Genomic DNA, 22567 nt, shown 5'->3' with positions numbered 1-22567 from the left:
GAATGAGCTTTATTGGCAGGTATGTTTACACATACGAGGAATTTGTTTTAGTGACAGTAGCTCCACAGTGCAACAGAATGACAGCAACAGGACAGGACACAGATAATAGAAAGAATAATATACAAATATAGAAAGTAGACAATGTACAAAATAGCAAAAACAATATATAATATAGACAATTATGTATGTACAAATTTGAAATGTAAATAAGTATGTGTGTTAAATAAATAATGTATGATAGTGTTGTGTGTTTCACGTTTATTGTCAATTTCACGTTTTTTTTTCTGGCGCCGCAGATGGCAGCCATGGTTTGTCGCTGCTTGGTACTTGTTCTTTTTTTGTTTGTTTGTCCTGTCTTAAGCAACTTTTTCCCGATCAGCTTTACCAGAAACGAACTCCTGGACATCAGAAACGGCACACCAAATAACTCTCTGCCAACATTTGAGCATTCAGACCTTTTACTGGACATTTTAATCGGAGGAGCTGCGTTCTATACAAGCGCTCCAGCCGACGCAGGCGAGGGAAGCGCGCCGGCGCGCTCGTGAAACTCCGACAGCGGGGGTTTAGGACTCCGCTGCCGAGCATTCATCTGGCGAATCTCCGCTCCCTGGCAAATAAATCAGACGAACTACAACTCCTCACCCGCACAAACAAGGACTTTTTAAACTCCGCTGCGCTTTGCTTCACGGAAACCTGGCTGAACGGAGCCATCCCGGACAGCGCGCTTCATCTAACGGGCTTCCAGCTGTTCAGAGCAGACCGCGTCACCGAGTCCTCGGGGAAAACGAGAGGCGGTGGATTATGTTTTTATATCAACGAAGGCTGGTGTACAGACGTGACAGTTTTAAAGAAGATGTGCTGCCCAAATTTGGAAGCTCTCTTTATTAACTGCAAGCCTTTTTATTCACCGCGGAGTTTTCCTCGTTTATTCTGGTGAGTGTGTACATTCCTCCTGACGCGCGCGTGAGCGCGGCGCTAGAACTGCTGGCCGATCAAATCACACACACAGAGCAGCGTTATCCGGACTCTTTCATCATCATTCTCGGTGATTTTAATAAAGCTAATCTCACCCGTGAACTGCCTAAATATAGACAGCACATCACATGCCCCACCAGAGACAGAAATATACTGGACCACTGCTACACTGTCTTAAAGGATGCATATCACTCTGTCCCCCGTGCAGCGCTGGGACTCTCTGATCACTGTTTGGTTCATCTCCTACCAGCCTACAGGCAGAAACTCAAATCTGCTAAGCCTGTAGTAAAACTGTAAAGAGATGGACTTCTGAAGCAGAGCAGGTTTTACAGGCCTGCTTGAACTTACTGATTGGAGTGTTTTTGAGGCTGCAGCTACTGATCTGGACGAGCTCACTGACACCGTGACGTCCTACATCAGTTTCTGTGAGGACATGTGTGTACCCACCAGGACTTATTTAACATTTAACAATGACAAACCTTGGTTCAGTGCAAAACTCAAACAGCTTCGCCAGGCCAAAGAGGACGCCTACAGGAGTGGGGACAAAGCCTTGTACAAACAGGCCAAATACACACTGAATAGGGAAATAAGAGTAGCAAAATTAAACTACTCTGGAAAGCTAAAAAAACAGCTTTCAAGCAATGACTCTACATCAGTGTGGAAAGGCCTGAAAGCCATCACCAGCTACAAGACCCCATCCCCCAGCACTGAGGCCAATCAACAACTGGCTGAAGACCTGAACGAGTTTTACTGCAGGTTTGAAAAGACTGGTCTGACACCTCACACCCGCTCCGACTGTCTCACAGCACAGCCATTCACACCCTCACCCTCCCTCCCCTACTGTTAATCAGCCTGTACTCAAGATCTGTGAAGATGATGTATGCAAAGTCTTCAGAAAGCAGAAGATAAGGAAAGCCAAAGGCCCAGACGGTGTCTCTCCAGCCTGCCTCAAAGCCTGTGCTGTCCAGCTATCATCCATCTTCACATTGATCTTCAACAGATCACTGGAGCTGTGTGAAGTCCCTCCTGCTTCAAAGGTTCCACCATCATCCCTGTACCCAAGAAACCAAAAATCACAGGACTTAATGACTACAGACCTGTTGCCTTAACGCCTGTGGTCATGAAGTCATTTGAGAGACTGGTGTTGGCCCACCTGAAGGACATTACTGGACCCTTGCTGGACCCCCTACAGTTTGCTTACCGAGCAAACAGATCTGTGGATGATGCAGTTAATATGGGACTGCACTACATCCTGCAACATCTGGACAAACCAGGGACTTATGCAAGGATCTTGTTTGTGGACTTCAGCTCCGCTTTCAACACCATCATCCCAGACACCCTTCAGAACAAACTGACTCAGCTCTCTGTGCCCACCTCCATCTGTCAGTGGATTACCAGCTTCCTGACAGACAGGCAGCAGCTAGTGAGGCTGGGAAAACACACATCCAGCACCCGCACCATCAGCACTGGAGCTCCTCAGGGCTGCGTTCTCTCCCACTGCTCTTCTCCTCTACACCAATGACTGCACTTCAAAGGACCCTCTGTCAAGCTTCTGAAGTTTGCAGACGACACCACAGTCATCGGCCTCATCCAGGACGGCGACGAGTCTGCTTACAGACAAGAGGTTGAGCAGCTGGCTGTCTGGTGCAGTCACAACAACCTGGAGCTGAACACGCTCAAAACTGTGGAGATGATAGTGGACTTCAGGAGAAACCCCTCCTCTCCCCCACTCACCATCATGAACAGCACTGTGGCTGCAGTGGAGTCATTCAGGTTCCTGGGCACCACCATCTCTCAGGACCTGAAGTGGGACAATCACATTGACTCCATCGTGAAAAAGGCCCAGCAGAGGTTGTACTTCCTTCGTCAGCTGAAAAGTTCAACCTGCCACAGGAGCTGCTGAAACAGTTTTATTCAGCTGTTATTGAGTCGGTTCTGTGCTCCTCCATAACTGTCTGGTTTGGGTCAGCCAGCAAATCAGATTTAAGAAGACTTCAACGGACTGTTAGGACAGCAGAAAAGATCATTGGTGTGCACCTGCCCAGCCTTCAGGACTTGTACAACTCCAGAGTGAAGAAACGGGCAGGTAACATCATCAAAGACCCCTCTCACCCCGGACACAACTTGTTTGCACTTCTCCCTTCAGGCAGACGCTACAGATCTCTGTGCACTAGAACATCTAGGCATAAAACAGTTTTTCCCCATGCCATCTCCAGCTTAAATAGCTAACACGTGATCATTACCTGTGTTCTGTAATTCATTCTGGAATTCATTCTCCATCTTTAATTATTGCCTCCTCTCAAGTATAATGTAAATACACATACATATGTTTATCTATACAGCTGTATATAGAGTAAATAATGCACAAATCTGTACATAAATCTACTGTTCCAGATTCATACTTATTATTATTATGATTATCATCCATTGTTAAGTCTTACTATTTAAATGTTTTTTCTGTTCTCATGTCAGATGTGTATTTATGTATGTATGTATGTATGTATGTATGTATGTACCAGGAGCACCTTAAAACCACAACAAATTCCTCGTGTGTTTGCGCACACCTGGCGAATAAAGCTAATTCTGATTCTGATTCTGATTCTGAAGTGTTCATGAGATGGATTGCCTGAGGGGAGAAACTGTTTCTGTGCTGGTCGTTCTGGTGCTCAGAGCTCTGTAGCGTCGACTGTGTGTGCTGGATGTGAGGGGTCCGGAGTGATTTTTCCAGCCCTTTTGCTCACTCTGGATGAGTACAGTTCTTGGAGACTGGGGAGGGTTGTACCAATGATTCGCTTAGCAGTCCGGACTACCCTCTACCCTCTGACTATACCCTCTTATTAATGGTTGTTTGTACTCTAAATGATGTTCATAAATTTGTTTGTACTTTACATTTGTTTTAATGTTGATAAATCAAAATATTTCTGTAATGATTAGTTAATAATTAACATTTATTTACTACTGTGTGAACATTGGACAGCAATCAAGCTGTAATTTATTTTTTGTCTTTAATTTTGTCATCATGGAAAAGTGTGGATAATTTAACTGTATTATTATTTATTCAAAATGATTTAGAATTATTAAAAATATTATTTAAATGTAATTATTTCTACCACAGGATGCTACACAATTTGAGATGTGGTGGAAGTGACATTATGATGGAACTACATAAACAATGGTCATTACCTATGAGATCCTGAGCAATTATTTTGTATAATCTTAACAGAGTTCTTAATATGTTTACTTTTTTATAAATGCTGAAAAAAATGTGTTTGACAGCTTAACTGTTAGACACACCTTCAAATGAGAACACATTAACCTCATTACATGGAGAAAGTAATTCTCTTTTTTTGTGTGTCTTAAAATAGGTTCCACGTAAAGCAATTCTTATAGGCTGGACTGCTGCGTCAGTGATGCATTGTTGGAGAGAGAAAGGTGTGTCCTACATCAGAAAGAAATGAGATTAACGTCAGCACAACCAAGCAAAACCAGAAAAGTTAGTTACTGTACGACGACTTCTGCCATTAGTGTATCCACACGGTCTATGTATTCACTAACTTTCAAGAGAAATCTACATTTTACAGATGACCTAGCCATGTAATGGTGAGTTTATTCAATTACCAGGCCTATTCTTTTCACAAGGGCCTTTTTAAGAGAATATGACACAGCAAGGACAATCTCAATGCAGCAAGTAAAGAAAAACAGAGGAGGAAAATGATTATAGTGATGAAATACACTGGAGGATTATTAAAAAAAAAAAACATTACAACGTGAAATATTGACTTGAAGTTGAAACTATTGCTTTAGATACAAAGAAATGAGGTAGAACTGCGTTTAAATCACTGTTGTTAGTATTCAAGTTATTGGAGCTATCTTGCTTATGGCCGTGTATTGTGAAGAACAAATAGATAGGCTAATTGTTATGTCAATGATTCTAAAATAACTACTTTTTGTTTATTATGTTTTCCCATATTGACTGGTTGCCCTCTGTTTATATATTATAGCTGTACATTTAGTCACCGAAGATGCACAGTGAGCAAAACAAGGTGGACCCTGATTTTTTAAAATGAGTTTTATTACATTATACGTTTTTAAATGTGTTGTTTTATATTCATTTTGTCGGCAAGTAGGCAAGAGCATGTGTGTTTACATGTACTGTTTACAGCAGAGGGTAGTAGAGAGCTGATATGCTATGCAGGCAGCGCATTTGTGCGCATGCGCAGTTCTTCTGTCCAGCGCAGCCGCAGCGCAAAGCCCGTCTTCTTATGGCATGAGTGACTGCTGGAGGAGCTGCGGCAACTGCCTAGCTGTCTGCGCACACAGGCTTTATACACTCAGCCTCTCTATGGACTGGACTGTTGAAATCCTGCCCCAGTGTGAAAACTGACCGCTGACGTCGGGCTTGAACCCTCAGTGTGCGCGTGTGTGCAAGGTTATGCAACTTTACCTCGCTCCATGGAAAGTTAATATTTAGCTAAAACCCCTGGAACTGAAAAAGACTTCAAGGTAAACAGTTTGAGACCGTTTTAATCTAGTGTGTGTGTGTGTGTGTTTGTGCCTGTTGCAGGAGAGAGGTGAATGCCGACCAGCGTCCGTTGTTTGTTGTGGTTGTTTATATAGTTGTCCATTTAGTTATTCAGGCTCAGTTCATCTAGCTGCTTGTCAGCTACTAAAACACCGTTTAAATACTAAAATATGGTTTAAGAGTTGTCAGTTTTGAGACTCTTAAAACAGTCCCAGTATTACAAGTTGAGGTCTAGACTATCAGTTAGCCACCACTGCTAACTCCTTTAGCCAGACATCTCAATAAGACACCGCTAACACTAGTCAGCACATATGCGTAACACATTATATTTTTTACAAAAGTTACATTTGCCATACGTTGTAAATGTATCATTTTTACATTAAGATTTACCCCAAATCATGCAAACATGTATTGTACGACTGATGTTATGAGCTGCCCGATGGGTTGTTTGCCAACAGACATTTAAAAACCAGTGGATTTGTTCTCTTATTTTTACCGTTATTATTTTGAGTTTTGAATAACAGGTTCATATTTGTGGGCATATACGACAGTCCCAGGTCATCAGAGGTTAATGCACGTGCGTGTGGTCACAACATTGTCATGGATCACAGTGCCACGTTAAGATGTCTAGTCTAGGGTGGGGTGAGACTCAGCATGCATTGATCACGCAAACTAGAGGAGTGCCACGATAAACAGCAACAGATAATTCATTCATTATGGTTTTATACTTTTGCACAAAGCATGCATCAAGAATCATGGCAGTATTTCTATTGCATGCACCCACTTTAATATGGTGCCTTATTTGCTTGGATTTTACATTACTTAGTGCCTAAATGGTTGAGTAGGTTACCAGCAGTATTGGGGGTAAGACATTACAAGTAACGCAAGTTACTTTTCAAAAAAGTAACACCAGTTAATAAATGTTTTCCCACTTATTGACTGACAAGTCTCCTGTCCCCATATTGGGAGAAATCGGAAGTACAGAGGCGTTGTGTGAGCTGTGTGAACATGATCTTACTGTAGTTCTAGACTAAATGTCAACATGTATTAATTCAATTCACTCGCAAAAAAAACAGATTTAGCATTTCTCAAAATGAATTAAAACAGTGAAATGCAAACTCAGATTATGGCGCAAACCTGCAATAATTAAATGTTAAATAACACAAATGTATCTAATCCCATTTTATTAACCAATCTTTGTTGCTGACCTTTGATGATCCAGTTCAACCATACTAATAAGCAAAAATGACTTTAGATAAACTAACAATTGTGCTTCATTGTTTTTTTATTGCTGAAGTGTGTTGAAGCTGCGTTCTACTGAACAGCAGTGAATTTACTTTTCCTTCAACCTGAGGTTTATTCATTACACTTTTTGGTGTGAAAGGGCTTTTACATTTGCTATAAATAGAACTTCTTATATTAAACATAAACAATCAAGCCCTGCTCATATTTTAAAAAGTAATGTGAAAGTAGCGCAACAGTAACGTAACGCATTACTTTACATAAAAAGTAACCAAGTAACATAATTAGTTACTTTTTTAGGGAGTAACGCAATATTGTAATGCATTACTTTTAAAAGTAACTTTCCCCAACACTGGTTACCAGTGAGTTCTAGTACAAAACATAATACCTATACTTGACATTGAAAAATATATAAAAGTTATTTAATTATACATATTAAAAATAATTGGTGAAATATGAAAAAAGGGCATTAAGAATGAGGGATGATTGATTTTACCTGAATGAAAAAAAAAATCTGTAATTTATTTCAGAATTTTAATAAAATACAGAGATTATACATTTGTATTAAGTACATTCTAGTCACGTCACTGCAAATGTTTGAGGAAAAGCTGTTTTAAAACTAATGTCTGGTAAATATGTTTTGTCAGACGCTTGAATCGTGTGTCAAAGGGCTGGCTAACAAATTTTAGATTTTATGTTTTAGACATTTTGGATGGCATATGTTTTTATAATAGGTTGTGCAATAGAACGGGGTGGCACCATATTTAAATTTTGATATAAATGAAAATGAGGCTATGAGGGATAGAAGTACAGTACATTCAATAGTTTGTACTGTTGTTTAACAGCATATCGATTGTTCAGCTGATGAAACCTCTTTCAGAAAATAACATTCAGTAGACAGAAACTCCATAAAACAGTTCTAAAAGTTGTGAGTTGGTGAAAATTATGTGGAGAACACAGTATAAAGACTGTAAATCTATCCCTCACAGCCTTGTTTTTTATCCACAGTAAATTTAATATGATCACTAACCTGAATAAGGTTTATTAATTGTCTCCATTAAAGGTCCATTTTGACTAAATATTAGATGTAACAATTTGTTAATGAAATGTAAACATAAGGGCCATGCAGAGCGGTGCGATTAGTTGATCAATGGCTTTGGGAAAACAGCCAACTACTAAAGTATTTTTCTCCCTTCCGTTTAGTGTGATATCCTTGGTGTTTACATGTTCAAGGGTGATGATATTTCTAGTGCGGGAGGTTCATACTGAAGAAAAGAAAAAGCACCTTTCTCCACTTTAGATAGCTACCTTTCACTGTCATCCTCTGGCTCCATCAAGGTCGCTAGAATGAAGCGTGAACCACTGGATCTCTAACTCTGGCTTTGCAGTGATTACAGCTGATCTCCTCTGATCGCTGCTGATCCACTTTAGTCATGAGCCCATCCTTCTTATTCTGTGCACATCGAACTGTATTGCTATGTGCTGTTGTAGCACTTAACTGGAACATGCAGCTTCAGGAAGTGGACTGTAGTATGACCTGAGGTATGTGTGCCAGTCATATGATTAGATTTCCTTGATTTGTCAGGCCGATAATCTTCCACAAAATGCTTCTGACGGTCTTCTAGATCAGAACTTGTATGTGTTTTTGTGGGAATGCTAATGCTGGATGTTGACTGACTTCAAGGGTAAGGGTGTGATTTTGAGGGCAGATGTCTTTGTGGTGACTTGTGGGTGTAAACTTTGGCTGTGTCGCTTGAGATTATAACCAAAGTCTTGCGACCAAATGACTTGCCTTTACTTGCCTTCTGGAACGCTTCTTGTCTGGCAGAGGAGCTGTTGCTTTGTTATTTTTTCCCATAACCCTGAAGCATCGGTTATTGGGATCGTTCATTGTTCTTATTCACATGGGCCAAATATGTTGGCTCCATCTCATTTCATACAATTTGTCACATTGAATTTGAGCAAGACCTAAACAGAGCATTCCTGCAGGGGATCTTCTTCTAAATGGCCTCCATGTGGCTTGGTCTAAACTTGTTCTTTTCTCCCTCTCTTTCTCTGTCCTTCCTTTCTCACACATGTGCCTCAGACAAACATCTTGCTTCCATTTGACCTGAGCAAATGGAACTTGTGTTTGCTTTGCAGACAGGCATTATTGGAGTTCCCTTTTTAAGAGTATCTTGCCTTTTCAGACTGCATGACATGGAGAATTCCTGGCCTTAAACCATTGAGTCAGGCAGTAGTGCACAGACGTAAGCAAACTTGCACATTCCCTACCAGTAAAGTGCTGACTGGTGAAAGAGAGCGGAAAGATACAATGCAACAAAATAAATCTGCTTAGTATAAGGTTTGTGTAGGACTTTTGGTAATATTCCTGTCTGTCTCGCACAGCGAAATGCCATTGGCTGGTCTAACAGTGACTCTTCTGTTATGTCATCATGTCTTATGTTGGCCTTTTCATCATTCAGTATTCAGATTGTTGCTGCTTTGTTATCGTCATCCCCTTTGACAAACAATGTGGAAAACTAGAACTGCAGCCTTGATTTATGCATGCTGTTGAAGATCACTAGATAAGACGCCACCTGTGTGACGGGCCTCCTTCTGCAGGCCCATACAGAGGACGTCATTAAACTTAGTGTGGTTAGAAGACTTAAAGCATTCCATTACAATAAGTCCCTAAAGTGTGGTTGTAAATCAGTGCTTTGGTGTTGCATAATATGGGAAAAGACCATCTGGGCCATGTGAGAAGTCATTGACTATGAAGTGTTCATCTGCTGTTTATGCAAGTGCATTTTGAAGGAAGATTCTGGGTTAAATGCAACTTAATTATTCTCACACAGAAAATTGCAGCCAAGGAAGTCAAAAGCAGAAATGTGACTCATGAATTGTTCGGTAGAAATGCTTATTACTTCATTTGTGATATTGTCTAGTTTGTCTTTTTGAGGGCATATGCTGGCTAACCAAACAACCAATAAGTTTCATGCTTTTGATCACATGCCCAGAGTGAGCTGCTTCTTTTACATACTGTTTCTATGACTTGGTGGTATACTCACAAACAGACTGAGACAGAGTGAAATGCATTTTCATTGAGCTTCTCTATTGTTTTGTTTTTAAAACGCATTGGTCTAAACAGACATATTGCATGCAAAAATTGGACCGTGGTTTGAACAACAGGGTTGGATGATATGGCCAAAAAATGATCACAATAAAATTTTTCATATAAGTCAGTTTCATGATATTTGTCAAATCAGTCACACTTTATTTTAAGGTCCAGTTCTCACTTAACTATGGCATTTGCATCGATAAACTCCTAATTTGCTGCTTATTAATAGTTAATACGGTAGTTGTTAAGTTTAGGTATTGGGTAGGATTAGGGATGTGGAATATGGTTATGCAGAATATGTGCTTTATAAGTACTAATAAACAGCCAATATGTTAATAATAGACATGCTATAATAAGCAACTAGTAATTAGTGAGAATTGGTCCCTATGCTAAAGTGTTACTGTCAAATCTTTATTTCTTAATTACTACTATTTGTTGTCAGAACATGACAAACAATTGCCAAACAGGAGAATAAAAACAAGTTTTGATACAAGCTGTAATATGACACATGTTTTCATGACACATTTCTTCAAAAATGCATAAAATAATGAAGACAACAGGTTAAGTAAAAATATAATGGATATGTAATATAGTGCATGTATTTAAGAAAATGCTCCTCTTCAGAGTGTTTATTTATTTTTATTTTTTTATATATATATATATATATAGCTGGCTAACAAAATTTGAAACGCTGGGACTACTTTTTTTTTCAAAGCACAAAGCTAGTTGCAGTTATTGGATGGCAGATTTAGGAATCCATCATTACACTTAGTGATGCACGATCATGATTTTTCATGGCCGATTCCGATACCGATTTTTTACAAGCTAACCGGCCGATTCCGATACCGATTTTATTTTTATTTATTTTTTAATCAAGCAACAAACAAGAAAGCATGAAAGTATACATAAACAAGATTTTTATTTGGTATTTAACAGGCCAAACTGGGTTTTGGCTATTAAAAATAACTGTAACCATCTGAAATTAACAGCAGTAACTGCACAGTAGGAAAGCTACATTCAATACAAACATAGGTACTGACAAAAGCATTTAGCTTTTGTTTTTAAATTGGGTTGAATCTATAAACTGGCCTTAAATGAATACATTAACTGTAACCATGTAATTTTAAAGGCAATAACTGCATAGTTCCACAATCCAAACAGCACAACCAAAACACATTCAACACTTCAAACAAAGATGTTACTTAATCAGCATTCAGCATTTGTTTTCATTTTTAAATTTGGTGTAAAGAAAAAAAAGGTCTTTAACAGTGAAACTAAATAAAACCAAAGTTGGCTATATGAATATATTATTCCAAAATGTTAAATCAAATAATGTTTAGTACAAGGAGTAACACAAAGATTCTACAGCAGGTGCTTTTTAAATCAAATTAAGTTAATGTAATTTTAAGGTAAAATTAAAAAATAGGCCTAATCATCCTCTATCTTACAGAACTGATGTTTACTTCTGGCTTTTCAAAAGTGCATGCGAGTTCTTCTTTACAAAAACAAGCATTTCAGCTTTGTCACAAGTTAGTCTGTTTGGTTTCTCATCCAACACGTGAGAAGCGGAGCTGAACAAACGTTCACTGTTTATGCTTGTGCAGGGCGCGGACAGGTACGCTCGCGCAACTTCAGCCAGCGCAGGAAAGCGGCTCTTATTTATCCGCGATTAACTTGTCCTTTGCAGACATTGCAGATTGCAATCTTCACGTCCTGCGCACAGATTTCGAAATACTTCCACACAAATGACATGTTCGCGAATGATTAGGCTTACAAATGTAGTCTGTGCACGCGGGCGCACTTCCGGAAAAATCGGCCGGTTGCTGATCGCACATTATAAGCAAAAACCGGCCGGTTCTGATTTATGGCCGGTCAACCGGTGCATCCCTAATTACACTGCACATTATTTTGTAATCAGAAATATTACCAATCCAGTTTTCACCCAGACTGCCTCATTAGAACTTGAATAAGTGTGAATCTGGGGCCTGTTTCATAAAACAAGTTTACCAAATAAGCCAGGCTTATTTCAGTTAGTCTGACTTATTTTGAACCAAATCAAATGACAATAAGTCAGACTGACTGAAATAAACCTGGCTTATTTGGTAAACTTGTTTTATGAAACAGGCCCCTGGAATTAATTACTGTGAAAAACACAAACGTCTTAGTGGGCTTCCAGTGTATTGTAACATAAACCGAGCATATTGATTGAATTTGCCTGTAGCAAAATGCCTAATCCTCTCCCTTGTCTTAAAGCAAAATTATTTTCCTTGTAGTGAACAGGTGTTGAAAATGATAAATAGCTGTTTTCCAAAATAACCCCATGCTGCATTTGTTGGTTGTTGCTCTCTTTATATTGATGTGTGTTGTTAGGGCAGCAGGTTGGCTCTCCTGTGGACTATTTGGACAGCTGAAGCAGAATCCATAACAAACAGTGGAGGCCACAGAGCTTTAGCTAGAGACATGACCGCCTCTTGCTCGCTTGGTTTAAAAACTTAGCAGGGAATCAGACTCATAGCTTTCTCTTCGCTCACAGAGAGGCAGCTCGGACTTGCACAGTGACATTTTTCTATTGCTCTGAAGGAATGGTTCACCCCAAAACCAAAACTATTATGTCATTGAATCTATATGCTGTTATTCTTTTCCATGAAGCAGAAAAGCACAACATTTGAAGAATCTGGAGAACCGCCAAAAAAAGAGAAGCAACTCACAAATCTTTCCTAGATATTTAAATGGCCTTCTATAAATTATGTAAAATCTGGTGCGCCACGTTGAGACATCAATCGGATTGAATGTGACCACAAATGCTTCACCAGAGGGAAGATTATCTGTGAATGACTAGGCTACTTAGTGTTTTTTTCCTAACAAAGTTATTGTAAAACTTCAGATCACTTTGAATATAGTGCCAAAGTTATGTCAGCAAGTTTTTTCTTTATTGGAGCTTGACGGATGTGGTTGTTTATGACCTGTTTTTGTATGGAAAATAGCCGTGGTATGATTATTCAAGATATCATGAGGGTAAATAAATAAAGACAGAAGTAATCATGACAACGTTGTAGGTTACGAGGACAAGTTACAAAAAACATTAGTGAATGCTGTAGTAAAAAACATAACAGTAATTTTTAACTTTGATGCGTAATCAAGTCAGTCTAGACAGCATGTCTGACTCAAGTCAGTCTACTTTCCTCTGTTCATTAGCACTTATCAGGCAACTTTAAAAAAAAAAAAATTATATCAATACATTTTGCAATCAGAAGATTTTCTGTGGAGCTGTAGAGAATCACTCTTTGTATTGTGCTACATTAGCAGGGTCAGCATATGGTCATAGCACCAAAAACGGTGGTCATCTATAGCTGCTGTTTCCTGTTTTTCTGTGCAACACAGGATCTGTGCCAGCATACGTGTCTGCAGGTTTCTACACAGCTTGACATAATGACAGACTCTGTTATTGTTATTTGCTTTCTGTCTTTAATGAACACACTCTTCTCTGGCTCTCACTCTGCAATTGTACCTCTGGCCAGTTAATGGATTGCTGTAAAACATTGTGTTGACTTCAGCATGTTCAAAAGTTCATGTAGTCTGTTTTTTTACCTCCTTCTGAACCTCCAGCAGTGCAGATAGAAAGTGCATGCACATCATTTTCTTGTTCTCCTCCCAGGATGAGCCGAGGTCTGACTGTCAGGGGCTTTTATTGACCGTATATCACTGTCAGGTGGAGGTCACTCACAACAGAAACTTGAGTCATGAATTAATGTGTCTTTGTCCAAGAAATATGCCTCTCTGTTTATCCAGTGCAGAGAAAAAAAAGGATCACAGTATTTTTAAATATCTGATAGGGATGTCTGTTTTGTGAAATTGATTGTACGTACTTGACAAAACTACTGTTAAAATAGTATTTAAATTTATTTTATTCATAAACTTTATGTAAATTGTAAAAGTTTACCAACATTTCCTTTAACCCTAAAACACAACTATAAATGAATGTATAATTCAAATTACGGGTTGAACACCTGTGAAAAATAAATACTGAAAATTCCTTAATATTAACACTACTTTTTGCACTATTTTTTACAGGCATTCCTTAGAGTGTTATAAATGTTATAACATTTCAATATTATTCTAACTTAAAGCTTTGCATTTATGAAAATAAAAATGAAAACAGCAAAAAAGTTATATTGAATTTTTACTGGTTAGCTACTCATTCTGTACTAATTACTCACACACTTCCCTAATTTCTAGCTCTAAAGTGAATTATAGCATTTTTATGTTCGCCCTCACTTTAAAAGGTGTTATTTGAAATTGTTTTATTTATCATCTAAAAGATTAAAGTAAGTTGTTTCCTTCTGCAGTATGTACATTGTGCAAGACTGCACAGGTTTCAAGTTCTGTTTTTTTGCAACGTCTTTTCATGTCAGATGATTTCATGTCTAAAAACTGTAATTTTCATGTCCGTGGCACACCGGTATTGCATATGTGCCGGCCTTGCTTTTTATGTACCTGTTTGTATGTTTGTATTTATGTATTTAGTAGTTAGTAGTTCCACTGTTAGAAGAGGGAGACCTGGGAAATTTCATTAAACATAATGAAAATGCATGAGGCCTGACCTTCCTCTAATTTTTTTTGTCTTGTTCAGCAAACACAGCCTAGCAACTCTACATGAATCATTTAGAAGGCCAGAGCAGAGGAAGTGATCTTGTTCGGTTTCCTAGCAGTTACTCTTCTCCTCTCATGTATGAATACCCTCGTTCCCCTGAGAGGCTAAGTCAGGCTTACCCAAATGATGTTTTCTATACTTACAGTATTGACTCTCCTCTCTGACAGTGCTAGCATGCTCCACAGCTGAGAGAATGATATAGTCTGTGATGTGGTGAGACAGTTCAGTTCCTATTACTTTCTTATGTGTTGCATGATATATAAAAGCTGATATTGGGTAGATCAGCATGGAGGGCTTTGAAATCTGATTTCGGTTTATGAAGCCAGGCAGATTGTATTTGCATGTGTGTGTGCAGCTCCTAATGCACAGAAACAGTTAACAGCTGTGTGAAAGCGGTACAGCTGTTGCCATAATAATTGATGCAGATCTCAGACAAACTGGCCAGTTCTGTTTGGTACACAATGTGAGGATGAGGCATGTGGGTTATGAGATTTCAACTCAACTATTGCTTATGTATAGGTTGATTCTTACCAAACTAAAAGTTGTAATTCATATTATTTATTGCTGTTAAAAGGATAGTTTTCCAAAAATGAAAATTCTGTCATTAATTGCTCACCCTCATGTCGTTCCAAACCTGTAAGACCTTCATTCATGTTCGGAACGCAAATTGAGATATTTTTGATGAAATCCGAGAGCTTTCTGAGAAACGTAGTATGCACTAGTGCTGTGTTCGATATATCGATACAACGATATACAGCTGTCTCTGTATCGATATTGTGGCACGTGTGCAGCAGTGGACCCCGCTTAATTTGAATACAAGAACACCGTTTAAAATGGAGTAGAAAATTGCGAGGTTTCTAAAAAAAATAATGACAGAGTATAATATATAGGCTACAACGAGGTTTAATCTGGCCGCAGAGGAACGCAACTGGGTTGCCTGATATAAAGAGACGAAATCCCCAAAACAGAGCTTTCCACTTGAGTAATACTGAAATATCTGCTAAGTGTGTTACTTATTTTTGTTAACCTGGCAACCATGTGCACGCGCTCTCTCAACACTGTGGATAAACGCACTTGCTTTCTGAAAACATTGGCTAGCTTGCAGTTTAGCTATCTTTGCTTTGATATTCAACAACTGTTCATTTACGAAAGAGAGAGAGAGCGAGAGAGAGGCTGTGTATGTATGAATTACCACCGTTTTGCTGCTTTTCTCTATTAATAGTGAAGCTGTGGCTTAAATTCCTTTAGAAACAATGATGTTACCAGCACTTCTTTGAGAAAGATAATGTAGCTCTTGAGCGATTAAGCTTTTTTATTGATAAAATTGCGGGGCAGCGCTAAAAGGTTTGTTCCTGAATGTCTGTGTGCGGCCGCAACGTGATCTGTTTAAGTGAACGTGTGTGCGTTAGATACAGTGAAGACAGCGCATTAGTTTAGAACTCTTCTAATTCTTATATGTTTTTTTAAATGTACAGAGTGCGTTAATTTATGCAATGATAACCTACCAGCAATGTTAAGATGATTTAAAAAAAAAATATATATTAATATAAGTACATTACAATATAAATTTATTACAACAAGTTCATTATTATTTATGGAATTAAAAACAAGATGCAAGCAATCAGAATATTTTACCTGGTGGGGAGTGCCCAATGCAAACATGATACAAATGCCATTACCTAGATTGTACTGTGGTACAGTTATAGAGGCCCTTCATAATGCAGACGTCAACTGCCAATAGTTAGCAATGGCCCCTATAGTATGCAGTGTTTAATAAACAGCTGTTTTACTAAATTCTTCTGAGGTGAAATTCAGTGCAGTCCTGTATCGTATCGTATCGTGACTTTACTGGTGATACACAGCCCTAGTATGGACATCATTAAAAAAGCCCATGAAACATCAGTGGTTCAACCGTAATTTTACGAAGCAACAAGAATACTTTTTGTGCGCAAAGAGAATAGGGATGCAGCGATTAACCGGTTTTAAACGTCACGGTTAATTAATCGTAAAGGCTCCGCTACACCGAGTGTTTCTGTTGCACGGAATGGAACTGTTGAAACAAGAGCAAAACAAAAACAAAGTTACACTAGCGGTGCACCAGCTTAAAATGCCGTGCTTATCAGAGACCCAGAGGCTACTAGATTAACTATGACAGAGGAACCAAACAGCGATCCTTTATTTCCACCAGAGAAATGACTGAAGTTGATGGTCATTTTGGGTACATCAAGAATGACCATTTAAATATTGCTGTAAAAATTACTGTTAAAGAGCGAGTACATAAGTAAGCAATAAGGTACTAGAGGCCGTGCTGTATCGTGAATAAATCACTGTAATGCAGGTTCGGAACATTCTCTTGCTGTTTACTGTTGCTGTCAGGAACTATTTTTTAGCGGAAGGACAGCGCCCTTCAGCCGTGATTTATTCACGATACAGCAAGGCCTCGAGTACCTTATTGCTTTTATAAAACGGTTACCACACAATAAAAAAATATTAAAACTCAAAATGTATGTATTGAAATGTTACTTTTTTTGAAGCAAGTTCGTTAAATGCTGTCCTTCCGCTAAAAAATAGTTCCTGACAGCAACAGTAAACAGCAAGAGAATGTTCCGAACCTGCCTCTCGTCTAATGGAGTTTAAATAAAAACAGAGCTCTTATCATCCGCTGTCATTTATTTTTTGAAACCCCATATATGACATTTTCTCACACACATACATCTGCTTATCTCTCAGCTTGAGAAAACTTCTGTTTTCCGTCTTTTAATTTTAAAACAGACCGATTCGCGGCACAGCGCGAGTTTGCAAGCGCCATTACAGTGTAAACTGATGGACACACAGAATCATACCTGAAACAGAAAACTAATAAATTCAGTAATATTCCCTCCTCACTTCGGAAACTGCAGTCTTTCACTCAGACGCGCTCCGCACACGCGTCAACACATCTCGGCATGAGAAGAGTTTATTTAGACGGGCGGGTTCTCAAAATTAAAGATGAAAGATGCAACATAACGCCAGCAGGGGTCACTCATGCTTAATTAAATAAATAACAGACAGTTAATTCTGCCGAAATGCATAATACATTAAACCGTTTTGATGCTATTGATTGTTTATGTTGCTAAGGGTGTTGCTCAGTGATACACAGAAGGTTTGGTGAAGCGGTCATAGCCGTGCTGTATCGTGAATAAAACACAGCTGCCGACCAATCAGAATCGAGGAATGGAACTAACCGTTTTATAAGGGATAATGCACGGCTAGCCAACCTGTTCTCACTGTGCAATTAACGATTTTAATGCACGACGTGAAGGCAAGGACCACCTGATGCGAAGTTCGTTAGCTCGAACGTTCTGCCCGCTTCAGCGATGAAATAGTGCGGTGGGAGAGAGACAGTGCGTGTGTGAATTAGCCTACCTGCATCTGTGCGTCAACAAACAATGAAGATTTGAGTTTAGTTATTTAAACAGTCATTTTACCCCCTCTTTGCTGATTAATACAATGTAGCGATCCAGTATCTAAGCTATTTTATTAATGAAAGTCGCTGGGCAGCGTTGACAACACGTTTCTGTCCTCCTAAATGTTTGTGTGGACATGATTTTTTCAGGCCATATGTAAAATCAGATGAATAAAGATTATTAAAATGAATAAGTATGGATGACAATAATAGTTTAGTTTATTCCCCTCATTAGTAACAGTGCTCTCTGTGGGATAAATAAAGTTAATATTAGTCTTATATTAATAATACTTAATTAATATTGTGATTTATCATCCCTGTTATAGTATTATTCAGAAGTCAAATTATTTTTCACCATCTTTCCAAGTTCTGTACCTCAGGTCCAAAAGAAATGTAGAAAGAATTAAATGAAAACACCAAATACATTTATTTTCAAAAGGGAAATACTGACATGGATGTTTACACAGCAGAGGTCACCTTTTTTAATTCCAATAGGAGAGATGGCCTTTTTTTTTCTTTAGTGTTATTATTTTGTGCTGTATTATTGGTTACTGTGTTATTTCTGTTTCAAAAGGCAGCAATAAATAACACTTTAATATCTAAAGAGTGTTTATGTGATTTTATGTTGTGAAATGAATAAATGCATACTAATCGTGAAACCGTGATTATTCCTAAGACTATAATCGTACCAACAAAATCTATAATCGTTGCATCCCTAAAAGAGAACAAATATAACGACTTCATTGTTTTTGCTGAGCAATTGCTAGTAAAATTTTCAAAAAACGTTAAGTAGAACATTGAATTAAATGTGGAACTTTTTAATAGAAAGACTGAAATAAAATATTTTCTTATAAAACATACTCCAATAATCTTCATTTTATTTTTACAATGCACACAAAGGGCTTATGAATTAAACACACACACACACACACACACTCAATGAAATGCAATTAAATAGAAAAAATTAAATATATGGTGTATATTATATATTGTAATTTTATATAATTATACAATCAATGTATATGAATTTTATTGACACCTGTCAATCCTTAGACTGCTCCTTCATTTGTAATTGACCTATCGGTAAGCCCCGCCCCCCTTAGTTACTGGCACATCGTTTTTCCATTTTTGAAGCATAAACCCCATAAAACCGATGCGAGCTTCGGATCTTCCAATGTTTCTCTATGGCGCTGAAACCTAAAGATGTCCGAGTTCCGCTCTCCGTGCAACTGATACTCGACTGCTATTGGCTAGTCTGCGTTCGAGGGGAGGGGCTTACCGATAGGTAAATTGCACTTTGTTCTGGTGTTCCTGTTTATGCCCCGCCTCTTTCTGTGTCACTCTTCTGACTGTAACGCTATCTAAGAAAGGGTGTTTCCAACCTTAACTTCTTTGAGTCATTTCTAGGCATTTTGCTGGGGAATACTATAAAATTTTGGTGGTTTCTAAAACCACAGAAGCTGTGCATAGGCATGTGGTCATAATTTGTCAGAAATGGAGATTGTAAGAGGAAACGTGATCTGTCTTGTAGAGGATTCAGAGAAGTGCCGCATGCAAATGAGAAACCTGCTTTGTTGTGCAGAGGTAGACTTCCCCTGGGTTTATCATTACAGCTCACTTATGTCGTGAAGCTCGTGCGGTGAGCTCAGACGTCACAGACATTTTGCAGGAAAATGTTTTTTTTTTCTCTGTAGGGTGAATTCCAAGGCATGAAATAGGGTTACTACAGCTGTAAAAGGGAAAGCAGAAGCTTATACTGCTTCTGTCTGCTTTACAGCTGCCTCAGTGTCTTCTACATGAGCACTTTGACCCCAGCTGACACCTACACAGCAGTGTGACTTTTGGAATTTGCAAAGCTGCAGATGGTGTTTGAAGACGGAAGACACTTGTGATTTACCTGTTATTTCTCCTGTGGATTTGTTTATGGAATTAGCAAGGACTTCAGCTAGGGTGACATCTTTCTTCAGGTAAGAGCAAAGTATACCAAGGAAATCCTAGATGGAGGAGAGTTCTTGGCTTTACAGTGTTATGTTACAGTGTTCTGGCCTGCTGTTCCCAGTTGTCTTAAGGTTTTCCGTACTGTCAGTTGACGTAAGTTTCTGCTTGGTGCCTTTTTTAATGTCTTCATTTCATTGTGATTCAGTTCGTGTGTGTCAGTGTTTGTACTATTGCCGTTCCGGTGGAAAGTACACAACGACATCAAACATTCCCTTAGTCCATACCTTCTAGAGGTCGTATTTGAAAATATAGAATGACAAATGGCATCAGTTTCCAATCTATGGTGTACACGCCTAACTAATGACCTAGTAAACCATTTTGCTCATGTAGCTGTAAGGAATGCGTTTTAGAAAACCCTTTACACAGTTTAAGGAGCCTATAAAATGGCTTCACAAATACAGTTTTCTTTCATGTGTTGACGTAGCATATTTTTCATTGAATGAGGAAGGTGGTCATGTTTAGTCAGAGACAAGTAATAATTGGTTTTAGTGGTGGGGAGGTTTTCATTTATAGAACATTTTATTGGACAAATAATTAGACATGCCCACAAACAGTGGAAGATGAGGTATCAATATTTTGGTTTTCCTAAAAAAAAAAAAAAAAAGAAATATAGTAAACGTGTAAAATATAAAAGTTTTAGGAGTACATTAGCGTATAGATAATCTCAAAGTTTTTGTCTGAAAAGGCTGTCTTTTATTGTCTGATGATTACAAAGGGTGATTAAGGTGTCATGTATTTGACACACACACACATATATGGCAAAATCTAAATATTTTGATGTCAGTCATTGCTTCTTAGCAGCAACATTTTTTGCTAAATGTCAGTCTGACATGTCTTGCAGGTCACACACCACTGTGGCTGGCAAAGAGCATCTGCATTTGGCTGGTGCTGGTTGTTAATTTTCAAACCCACAAAATATGTGAATGTTTTGTAAAAATTGTACATCTTGTCATTTTTTTGGAATGTCCTGAACAGGATGCGTTATTACCAGCAAGCGTGTTCACAAGTTCTTAAAGGGTTAGTTCACCCAAAAATAAAAATTCTGTTACAATTTGCTCTCCCTCATGTCTTTCCAAACCTGTATTACTGACTTTTCTGTGGACCAAAAAGAAAAAAAAAGATATTGTGAGAAATGTAATCAAAATTCTTCAGTATATCCTCTTTTGTGTTCTGTGGAAGAAAGAACATTTTTAATTTCGGGTGAATTTTTATTTTATTTTAAAAATAGTGCTTTTATGGGTGACAAAAAAAGGTATTATAAAAGGGAAAGTGAACAATTGCACAGTACAGTCCAAACCAAGTATGAAAACCAGCATGTTTGTATGCGGTACTGAGAACTTTGCCACATTCAAATATTAGACAGCACAAAGCTGTTACTGACCTGAATTTTTCCATGCATGAGAATGTCTGTGTGAGGTTCTCAGTCTGCCAGGCCATCTCTGCATCCTTGCTAGCAAAGATGAAATCATTCATTTTTTTAATGCATCTTATTGAAGAAATGGTCTCAGTTGGTTTCAGTTTATTGAATTGTTCAATTTCATTCAATATCTGCCAATTTATAATGCCATTTATGTAGCTTACACTGAAAAAAATAAGTTAAATTACTTAATTTTTATTTTGCAAGTTTTTGCACGCATATTTTTTTAAGTAAAATTTTAATACGGAATTAAGTAAAATCTACTTAACTAAGTTATCTAAAATTAGTAAAGGTAATAATTAAATTTAACGTGGCCAGGTAGAGTTTGAGTAATTTCTACTTAATTTTAAGTTTACCCTATAATACTCAAGTACATTTCACTCAGTCATGGTTTGTAAACTTTACTCAAACAACATAGCACTGAAAAACAAAAATGCATATAAAGCATGTGGTTAAGTTACAAGCACGTGTGTAAACAAGTTGACTGCTCGTTATTCATTTTAAGGTAATATATTGACTCAGTATAGTTATTAATTGAATGAACACAGAGACCTGAATACTTGGCACATGATACACAATGACGGTATGAATGGGTCATTTTGAGTAAAAAATGAACTCCAGATGTCACACAACAGCAAGTTACTTAACCTAACAACAAAAGCAAGCACAAAACAGCCTAAATACATCTCGAAAGTAGCAAAAAAAAAAAAATTACCTTAATTATTCATGCCCAAGTGCATGATGGGAACAACGGGATCATGACGTTATTTACTTGAACAATATTTTAAAAAATAACAAACAATTCCAAGTAAAATATACTTATAAGTTCAAACTTTAAATTCTACAAGCTTAAATTGAGTACTAATATTGAATTTACTCTCTTATTTAAATTCTTACCTGAACTAAATTATTTAATGTAGAAACTACATTTGTTTTTCTGTAGCATTTACTTGACCACAAAATCATTTTTATCAGTGTAGGTTTACATAAAAATGTTTTCATTATTGCATTAGGTGTTAGAATCAATTGAAAATAACTAAAAAAAATTATTTTTATTTCTTCTTTTTAAGATTTCTTTTTGCTGTTTTTGCCTTTTATTGATAGGATAGTAGTGAGACAGGAAGAGAAGGGGGATGGGATCGGGAAAGGTCTGCGAGCCAGGACTCGAACACGGGATGCCCGAAGCTCAATGGCGCTACATTTCGAGGCTATTGGCG

At 38.0% G+C, this 22567-nt stretch overlaps 1 protein-coding gene across 4 annotated transcripts in view; it reads left to right on the top strand.

The window, feature by feature from the left end:
• The first annotated feature begins 4489 nt into the window (after window positions 1-4489).
• Window positions 4490-22567, top strand: part of evi5b (ecotropic viral integration site 5b) — a 53264-nt gene continuing 35186 nt past the window's right edge. Inside the window, exon 1 of one of the 4 annotated variants that reach the window (XM_058778111.1) lies at window positions 4490-4575. In XM_058778111.1, coding sequence (XP_058634094.1) covers window positions 4573-4575 — 3 coding nt within the window. In that variant the 5' untranslated portion in view covers window positions 4490-4572. Of the gene's footprint in view, window positions 4576-5181; window positions 5479-19191; window positions 19903-22567 lie in introns of those variants that run through there. The other 3 variants (XM_058778114.1, XM_058778112.1, XM_058778113.1) reach the window with 3 other exon arrangements.

This window comes from Onychostoma macrolepis, chromosome 06 (genome assembly GCF_012432095.1).
Source record: "Onychostoma macrolepis isolate SWU-2019 chromosome 06, ASM1243209v1, whole genome shotgun sequence".
Classification (NCBI taxonomy): domain Eukaryota; kingdom Metazoa; phylum Chordata; class Actinopteri; order Cypriniformes; family Cyprinidae; genus Onychostoma; species Onychostoma macrolepis.
Note: the sequence above shows the minus strand (reverse complement) of the source record. Positions and strands in the feature narration are given on the sequence as shown.